At 38.7% G+C, this 10358-nt stretch overlaps 1 protein-coding gene across 2 annotated transcripts; it reads left to right on the forward strand.

Moving 5' to 3' along the window:
* Positions 1-4: 4 nt before the first annotated feature.
* Positions 5-10131, forward strand: mob1a (MOB kinase activator 1A). Of its 2 annotated transcripts, none has more exons than XM_026186973.1 (6): positions 5-161; positions 3335-3501; positions 3939-4032; positions 5433-5566; positions 6193-6356; positions 8233-10131. In XM_026186973.1, the coding sequence occupies exons 1-6, from the start codon at positions 148-150 to the stop codon at positions 8308-8310; spliced, it is 651 nt and encodes a 216-aa protein (XP_026042758.1). In that variant the 5' UTR covers positions 5-147; the 3' UTR covers positions 8311-10131. The 2 variants fall into 2 exon arrangements, with proteins under 2 accessions (XP_026042758.1, XP_026042757.1); XM_026186972.1 differs by lacking the exon at positions 5-161 and adding an exon at positions 1672-2199.
* Positions 10132-10358: the final 227 nt, after the last annotated feature.

Consider the following 10358-nt stretch of genomic DNA (forward strand, 5'->3'; position numbering starts at 1 on the left):
GGAAGAGGAGCAGAGCGGCTTTAAACACCTCCCCCCGCTCGTGCAAGCTGCCTACGTCACTGCTATCAGTCACCACCAGCCCTCCGCTGCGGATACCAGAGCCCTGCCCCTTTACAGCAGCCCTGCGTGGCACAGGCGTGGAAGTTCATGAGCGGTACCAGGTCAGAATTGTTGTCGTTTTTAGAGCTTTAAAGGTATTTTTCACGTACAGTTTCCACGTTCAAACATCATAGTTAACTAAAACAACATTGAAACCAAGTCTAGGTGTGGTAAAAACATTTGAATCAACTGACTTAAAAGCTAATTCATAAAAAAAACTTAAGAATATTATATAGTTGCAAAACTAACTTAATTGTTTTGTATTTTCACAGAACTTTTTGCAGTTTTCACCGCAGGCCAAAGTCACACCCTGCAATGCTCAGAGATACTGCAGCTTAATGAGGCTTTGGCATAAATTAATATCGAGTCTATCAAATGAAGCGTTGTGTTTGTATTGTAATACATTTTCTGAACTTCCTAAATCTTGCTTCTAACTCTTAACGCCCACATTATAATAAGAAAACTAAAACCAACACTGAAACTGGATTGTTATTATTAGATTACTAAATGATTATCATGGCTTTCTTGGTCAAGTTGAGCCATTGTAATTACTTTATTCCCTATTAACATCCTTTAAAACGTTTTTTTTCTGAAACCATAACAAAAAACAACTACAAATATAATGGCGTACATGGCACATTTATCTATTGGATGTATTAAAGCAGATTTTTATACATTTAAGTACTCACTTGTGTATACATAACAAGAATTGTACTTTAGTCAAGCACTTGATTAAATGTAGGTCTTATCTGTACTCATGTTTATTTCAAACTGTGGGCTCTTAAAGGAAAAACATTTCTAAGGCAGTAGATTTTTTGGAGTTAACCCCAGTGTCTGCTGGAGGTTTTGTGGAAAAAAATTAATACCTGACTGAACCTTTTGAAACACACTGATCTGTTCTCTGTTTGCCACTGTTTGTTCTCACTCTTTGGTGTAACCACAAGCGAACAGCCTAGCTTTAGAGCTTGGAGAGTACCGAGATATACTGTAGTTCCTTATCTGGAGAGCACATGCAGGGTGGGCTATAAATGAATAGGTAGGTTCTCTGACAGATAATGTTGTATGCTTCAGATCATATGCTGTCTCTCTCTTCTCTTCTCCATCTTTCAGGTACAAGTTCATCTTGTTTCATATATCCAAAGATTTATTTATTTATTTTATATATATACATTTATATATTTATTTATTTTATATTTTGATATCTCTCTGATAAGTTTGTGTTTCCAGACTAATGATGCCTTCACCTGAACTGATGTGTCTTTTTTGACTCATATTGCGAGTTCCAAATGCAAATCCAAGACTTTATACCTTTTACTCCAGATCTTTTATCTGCTTAATTAGTTTTGCTATAATGAGGGAACAGGCCTCACCTGGCCATGAAATAGCTTGTTATTTGACTGAAAATGGAAAAGATTTAAGCTGACAGTCTGCACTTAGATCACATATCCATTGTTTGATTTGAAATCTGACTCTGTCTCACCCTGTCCCTAGGATCTACCTCTGTCACACCAGTCCTCTGCATGTCCTCCTTCGCTACATCCATGAACCTTCTCTGAGGTCTTCCTCTTGTTCTCCTGGCTGACAGCTTCATATTCACCTTCCTTTGTCCAGTATATCCACTATCTCTTCTCTGCACCATGTCCAAACCCTCTCAGCCCTACCTCTCTAACTTTGTCTTCAAACTCACAACTCACTGCTGTCTCACGGTCCTCATATTAAACAATCAAAAAATGATATAGAACTTAAGGGGAATGTTCTATGTCACAGTATTACAGTGTCACAGTATGTCACAGTGCTCCAGGATGACACATAAGAAAGTAACAGCTTTCTAACAGAAAGTTTTTGATCTTGGAATATGTACGTAGTAGTACCCACAGGCAGCCTGAAGGGGGCGACAGACTACCGGTTGCGCTGCTGCAGACAGAGGAAGAGGGTCTGCGGGTGCAGTTCATGTTAGCCTTCACTATTGCTGTTAGCAGGCACCACTGACAAGTGCCTCGCACAGTGTACTTCTAAAACGCGTTTTTGTTTATTAAACCAGCTTTAAGAGTTCAAATCGAGGGTCTTAAACGATTCCTGCGCCAAGATGAGCTTCCTGTTGTAAGTAAAAAAAAAGGTTTTGCTTTTTTAAGCGCTCGTTGAGTTACAGCCGGAGCTTGCGGTTAATGTTAGCTGCGCTTCTGCGAAGTTCAGTCAAGGGAAGTAAGCGGCGATAAAATAAGACACCGCTACATAAAGAGGTCAGCTACCCATCCCAGTCTTAGTATAGTTTTAAGTTATGTTAAAGTCACCCATTTCTTACGCAGAGCTACCACTGATGATTGTAACATGATCGGGAAACTGTTGATTTACAGTTCGCCACAACTCGCGAACTATAACTTTTTAAAGTAGTGAGTTAGTACGTGCTAACTTTGCTAGCCTGGTGAGCAGCGCTAACTCGCGTTTGGTTAGCCAGCTTAGCTCATATAGTCACTCTCTAATTGACTTAAGCGATGCTAGACATTCAATTTTTAGTTATGAGCCACACCTTTGGAGGTCTAATCTCGCTGGGTTGTTATAAAGTGTAAAGCAACGCTGCTAATTAAGTTTCCGTTGTTTACAGTAATACCGTGACACTGGTGTATTTCCTGTCAGTGGGTATACACTATGATGTGGTTGAGTCACGGCTCTGACGCTGTGGAAACCAAAGTTTTTGGTTTGATAGCAAACGCTGCAGCGGTCATCCATCACGAGTTTGGATTCAGCGTGAAGTTCATAGATGTCCACCACCAAGCTTGCATCTGCTGAGTGCACACATGAATAGGAGTCCTCCTGTGTTTAGATCAAGGCCCAGGAAGAGGATCTGCTCTAAGATTAGCCTTTTAAAAACAACACTTTAGAGAAAAGTCTCTTGTTTATATAGTTCACTATCACAAGTTCAGTTTTTATTGTGTTCAGCTCCCTGTCCTGTTACACATTTGATTTGACAGTCTTACCCCAAAAGACCTTATAAAGGAAAAAAATAAAAGAGGAAGGAAAACACATGAAAGTCAGCCATGCAGGGATCAGACACAGACAGATCAACATGTCCAGTTAACAGTATATTTATCAGATATCAGATATTTAAGATGTAAAAATTACATTGTCAACATTTGAAGGGCAGACGTTAACCCCGCAGGGGGCAGACAGATATGGCCTGTGCCACATGACCACCGTGAAGACAATATTTCTTAGATCCACTTTGATTTCTTTCCAGTGGTAGTCGCTCATCTAAGACCTTCAAGCCGAAGAAGAACATCCCAGAGGGCTCCCACCAGTATGAGCTGCTGAAACATGCAGAGGCAACGCTGGGTAGCGGAAACCTGAGACAGGCTGTCATGCTGCCAGAAGGAGAGGATCTCAATGAATGGATTGCAGTGAATAGTGAGTGACTTAGTACACACACAGTATCCAACTAACCAGTTAAAGTTTGTACCTGTGCCCAGTGTTAGTATGAATCATAAATAAAATAGTTCTGTACAGGTGCTGCACATTTGCACCACCCTGTGGTGTGAAAAGAGTAGTAGGGTCATAGAAGAGTGCACACAGCTGGCAAACTGGTAAATAATTGGTTGTTGCATTAAGCAGGGATTGTAGAATTACATGTTTTATATATTATCTCTAATAAAATATGGTATGTTTAAATATATTGCTTATGTGCATTTTGTGCTTTTAAATCTATTAAACTGTGAGTGTAGATGATACTAAAATACATATTATAATCTAATTTGTTGCAAACCCCCCCCTCCCAGTTCTTTCTTCATAATAATAACATGCATAAATTCTGGATAAAACAAATAAGTATTTACTCTTTCCATTAGCGGTGGATTTCTTCAACCAGATCAACATGCTGTACGGTACCATCACCGAGTTCTGCACCGAGACGAGCTGCTCCGTGATGTCTGCAGGACCAAGGTAACGCCAGTCATTGTCCTCCTCATGTTTGTGCTCTTAATTTAGAGCAAGTATTTTCACTAGGGCATATTTAACTGAAGTCACTTTGTGACACAGCAGGAAAACCACGGGTGTTTAGTTGCTTTATCGATTTGTGTGGTTAATGATGTACACGATGGCCCACTGTCATGCGTATATGGGTAATGTCAAGAGCCATCTGTAAGATTGATCAATTCAACACAACAACACCGAGACTAGGGCTGCAGCGATTAGTCAAGTAATTTGATTATAAAAAATTCTCGACACAAATTCTTTGCTCCAGTGCTTCATTTAACTGTAGCACGTAGGTGTTGCCATGGAAATGTGAGCCACATTTGTGACTAAAAACAGACCTGCAATACAAACACAATAAAAAGTTTGATAACATTAGATTGTATTAATTAATTCAATTAAAAACAAAACGTTAAAACTTTTTTTCACAAGCCAATAGAAATTTAGACCGGCCAGCAAAACTCAGAGGCAGAGTAAAGGTAAATTTTTTTGCCTTAGTTTAAATTTCATTTACATCTTATTTTGACCTTTGACTGTACTTGAGATTATTTATATATTTTTACATTTCAGAGAAGTGGATTTTTGACTTTTAAGACTTGGGTTATTATTGAGCTATGAGAGAAACATTTTTTAGTGTTTGATACCAAAACATAATGTTTTTGTTGAGGATTTAATCCCCCCCCCCCCCCCCCCCAAACAAAAAAAAAGACCAACAAAAGGAAAAAGCTAAATCTGTTTTGCACTGTGTGTCAGATAAAGCAAAATTCAGCTGACTCATTTCATGCGGGTCCACTTCCTGTGTTTTATCATCTCCACAATTAAATTTTATCTATTTATTTGCCGTTGTTTTACCAGGAAGTGTCACTGAGATAAAAATAGCTTTCTTTTACATAAGAGACCTGGTCCAGCTGTTAAGACCTGATGTCCTGAGTTAACTGCAGAATCAGATTCCCAGATCACATTTTTAGTGGTGAGATGGTTAAGTTAAATCAGCTTCAAATCAGTCATCTGAATGTCACATGAGGAACACGGGAATTCAATCTTGCTCGTGGACTCTGTAGAAGCTGTTTAGTTAGACTCTTCCCCTATCCTCTGTCCTGCCAAGACTTTCTGCGCTCAGTCTCTAATCAGGAGGAAGAGACGAGGGGGGTTCACTTCCTGTTGACATAGCCGCCATCAAGACTACGAAACTTCTGCATTTCCCTCTTCTGTTCTTTTTTTGGCCTGTCAGCTACCAGATGACGTTCCACTGTCCTGACAGATACACAGTTATATGCAGAGCTCTCATTTTTCTTCAGCAAGTCCAGTTTAACTAGTGAAACAAGGTGGTAATCTGAGAGATGACTACTGGTTTTGTTCTTTCTCTGAAGGTATGAGTATCACTGGGCTGATGGTACCAATATTAAGAAGCCCATCAAATGCTCTGCACCCAAGTACATTGACTATTTGATGACTTGGGTGCAGGATCAGCTGGATGATGAGACACTTTTCCCCTCCAAGATCGGTGAGTTTTAACAAAACTTAAAGCTTTTGTTTGTGTTTAACAGATAGAGGGATGTTTCCTTTGACTTTACTTTTAGCCTGTGAGAATAATTATGGTGTTATTGGTCTTCTGTGTTTTTGATAAAAAGACCAAAGAGCAGAAATAAGTTTTTTTAGCTGCACACTTGGCATTTAAAGCAATGCAATCCTAAACATACAGACAAGATAACCAAGGGCAGCAGGATAATGGTGTTGGCGGTCCAAGCCAGTCACATGACTTCAGTCCAGCTAAACTGTGTCTTGCATGCTGAGGAGCAGACTGATGCCAAGAAGCCCCTTAGACAAACAAGCTTTCTCTTTGTTCATTTTCTACAGCTGAGGTTTTAAAACTGGAAGACAGCGCATGAGAAGGTTACAGTTCTTGCTGCCAGTCTGTCTGTGAATGTGATACTATCACTTTTAAACTGGAAAAGTATCGCTTTAACTATCAGCATTGTAGTTTTATATCAAAACATCATTTTTTAAGCTAGGCAAATGAGCTAAAAGTCCAGCAATCCTCTGGATTTAGGATGAAATTCATAGTGGACATTGAGGCAGCGCATTCTCTTCTCTTGACATCAGCATTTTCCAACCCCTTCTCCCCTACAGGAGTTCCCTTTCCCAAGAATTTCATGTCTGTGGCCAAAACCATCCTGAAGCGCCTGTTCAGGGTTTACGCACACATCTACCACCAGCATTTTGACTCTGTGATGCAGCTGCAGGAGGAGGCCCACCTCAACACCTCCTTCAAGCACTTCATTTTCTTTGTTCAGGTAGGTGGTTTGTGGTTCTACAGCCCCTTTCATACCTGGACTGTTATTTATATATATATACTGATCTAAAGAGTCCCGAGTCATTTTTTCTCTTACTTGAGTAATCTTTGTGAGGGGGAACTAATAATGTTTCTGAAACTGTTTCCATTTGGCTCAGGTTTGAATAAAAGCATTTTTAAGATAGTGACAACTTCTTGTAATATATATCTACATTGAGCCACTTCCATAACTGATACCACATATTTTTGCAATGCTACCTCAGTCTGTAAGCAGTTAAATTAGAATACATGTGACTCATGCACATTCGCCTGACATGAGTATCTTGCTGCAAGACTCTTGTGGAGAAGACAGATGTAGTTAAAATCCTCCTGAAATGTTTGCATGTACACACACCTCCATGTAGAAATAGTAGTCATTACTCTGCTGAAAGCCATAATTAGAAAGTTAGCTCCCTCTTCTCATCCTTTTCATCTTGATCATGTGCACACTAATTCTCTGGCGTCCATTGCACATTAACTTTTAAGTGAAACTGTGATTGGCGACTTCTTTGGCCTCCCGGTTTATTTCTGTTCAGCAGTGTGCTGCGTGTGCCTGCACGGCTATTTTTGTCCACACGGTTCTCTTCAAGATCCTTAAATGTGGTAATGTCCACATAAAAAAAAAAAAAGTAATGTGAAGAGCCAAACAGGGGTAAAAAAGTCACTTTTGAGGAAAAAAAAAAAGATTGAAATTGATATTTAAACACCTTCACAGACCACACTTGTCACAATAGCTGACATTGCTCAAACACAGGAATAAGCTGAGCTACTCTCAGTTGCAGAACAAGATAAAACCACATCTTAATAGGGTGTGGCAGTAAATACTATGTGCTGTTAAGATGTCTTTTTATCATAGACTATACATAATGTACTTAAGTGTCTTGCGTCACACGTGCTTGATGCTAAATGCCAGTTTTAGTGCAGGTACTGATGCTCTAACTGCTTCAACAACAATAATAAGAGGCCATCGCCTGCAAAGAAAGGTCGACATACGCAGGATTCCATTAGCAGTCAGGATAAGCGGTCACACGAATATGGTTGTTAATCCAGGGTTTATGAATCTAGCACTCATGTTAAAGGGGTGGTGTTGGCAGCCATCACAAAGATGCCTAGGTCTACTGTCACCAAAGCAGTTGAATTTACAGAAGATAAAACTATAATGCAGACAAAGCAGCCGTATGTGTGTCGGTAATAGGAAAAGCACAGTAGAGCAGTACAGTATTAAGGTCCTGTGTGAATGTGCAGTCAGTATGATGGGAAAAGACCTGCTGTGTTAATAAAGTCAAGGCCGGGGGGTCAGTGAATACAGTCGTGTCTTAAAATCTATCTTTTATGACTGACGTTCAGCGTGGACAGACATAGACTTTAGAAGTTACTAAAAAAAAAAAAAAAAAACTTTAGATGCTCCTGCTATCTGAGCATGGAGGCCTGAGGTATCTTCCATGAATCCATTCCTAATCTCGGACAGAAGGTTATTTCTTCAGCGTAAATGACCAGGATACCTTGGTAAGAAGTGAACCATCCTCATAGTACAGAAACCAAAGTTAACCCTGAAATGACCCAAATCCTGGTTCATAGTACAGGCCTTGTGTTGGTTGTGGAGCGAAATTTTTATTTTTGAGCTTTAGTAAATGCTACACTTTTATTTTATAGTTTTACACTGTAAACTTAAAGGTTCCCTGTCTAGTTTTCTCCTAAATAGATAAATAATGTTTACATTAATCATTCACATTGTGTCTATCCATGAGGTCTGAGAACCATTTAATTAAACTTATAAAATATATCTTAGAAACTAATCTGGAATACATGTGTAATTTTTAAAAACTTTTTTCTTACAGGAGTTCAACCTCATTGACCGGCGAGAGCTCGCTCCCCTGCACGACTTGATCGAGAAGCTTGGATCAAAGGACAGATAGACATTTCATCACACGTCTTCCCTTCATAACATTTTTTTCTCCTTTTTTTCGCTGTCTGTGACCTCTTCTACCTCTGACTTCTAGCCTCAGCTCTGAAAATCTGTGCCTTCCTCCTCGTATCTCCTGAATCTTTGCTGTATTCTTTCCCTTTTGTTCCTTTCGGTTGTTTGCTGTCTTTGAGCCTCTGTTTTTTGTTTATTTTAGCTTCACAAGATCATAAAATAATTTTGTAGAGTAAACTTTTTTTTTATATACAGGACTGTGGTTAGTGACTCTTTAAGAGCAACCTACTGATTTTTTTTTTTTTTTTTTCTCTCAATTGGACCAAGGACATTTGGAAGTTGAAGTGAAACACAGCTGATCCTCTGTAATTACAGAAACTGACCAAATGTAGGTTTTTCTTTTTCTTTTTTAACTCTCTGTCATTAGTTTACAGGGAGAGTAACAGGAAGGATTGGGGGTAGTGACGTTAACAAAGGTTTTCAGAGGGCTTTTGTAACATTACATGAAGGCAGGCAAAAAAATGTAACAGTATATTATAGTATATTAACAGTATATAGAGCTCTGTCACGCGCTAGTTGTGTATCTGATATCCCACACGCTAACAGGGGTCTGATTATGTGACGAGATTCAGTGATAGTTAATCGTAAGGTGCCTTTCCTCTTACACCATAAAAGAACATCATCTTAGACTCCAGTAGTTTCAGTTTGATCACACATTACTGTCTTTTTGCACTTTTTTTCCTTCCTTATTTGATTAAAATAGTAAAATGTGAGATATAGTGCTTTTATTTACAATTTGGTTCCACCTATAGCTTTTATAATGACCCTGTGAAGGGACTATGTAGTGTAAAGTCAACCTGTTAACAGCAAAATATAATCTGTGAACTTTTTAAAAAATTTTAGTTCTTTTCTGTGGTGCCGATTAAAGTCAGTGCTGGTACTTAGTTTCTTTGTTTTTCCTTTTATTTTCAAAATTTGTACTAAATATTCCCCCTGAAATGGACCATAGTGGATAATTATTACTATTATTACACCTGTACACCTGAGATGTATGCAGTATTTCAGGCATGGGCAGTTCCTCCGGCTTCAAACAGCAGGGCTGTTTGTACTACCATCTTTTTATAAACTGAAGCAGATTATATTCCTGCTGAATGCTTTGTCTGGTTTTATCAAGGGAATTCTTGTTGGACCTAAATTTCTATTGGACAATCACGTGACCAATTATGATCTTAAATTATGCACAACAGGAACTAACTATTAGATTTAGGGGCAGCAGGATTCATTTTATTTTTTGTTACCACTTTGTAAGAAAGACTTGTCGTCATACCAAGGTAAAGGTGTAATTGTAAACTTTTAGTTCACGGCTCACAAGATGCTAGTCAAGTCAGTACTCTGCAGGCATTTCCAGGCATTACCTTGAATCTGTATTCAATGACATGTTTTTGAAATTTATTTTCTTTTTTTTTTCCCCTCATGATTTTTATTTTTAAGATTTTGGTATGACGTTACATTTCATATTGCATTGCAAAATGTTGGCTTTATCTTTTGAATCTTGTTTAACAAAAAGGGCTTTGAAATGAATGAAACCAGTTTTGTTTTTGTTTTTGGTTTTTTTTTTTGTTGTTGTCTTTTTTTTTTATTGGACCAATTGTTGGCTGGTCATTCAGGCTAAGAAAGAGTTGTTTGTATGTACCACGTCCACACATTTGCTGTACATAAGATCAGTGTTTTCTCTGAACAAACCTGTGCCTTACCATAATGGAAGTGTCTGATATGATGGCATTGATAGATCAGAAACTCAATAAACACTGAAAAGACACTGCTGCTTGGTGTGTACTGCATTTCCATGACATGTCTTTTTAAAAGACTATCAATACCAATATTAGTGTTTCTGACAGTTCATTTAGTAACATGCAGCTGAGCAGTTTCCAGGGAATCATTTTGTAGGGCTTTTACGGGAGCAGATACTGGTGCTGATGCTGGGTTCATGGCTTTCTACTGCCCTGCACAGCTCTCCTTGAGTAACCGCCTATCTCCTGAGCAGGG

This window comes from Astatotilapia calliptera, chromosome 12 (genome assembly GCF_900246225.1).
Source record: "Astatotilapia calliptera chromosome 12, fAstCal1.2, whole genome shotgun sequence".
Lineage (NCBI taxonomy): Eukaryota > Metazoa > Chordata > Actinopteri > Cichliformes > Cichlidae > Astatotilapia > Astatotilapia calliptera.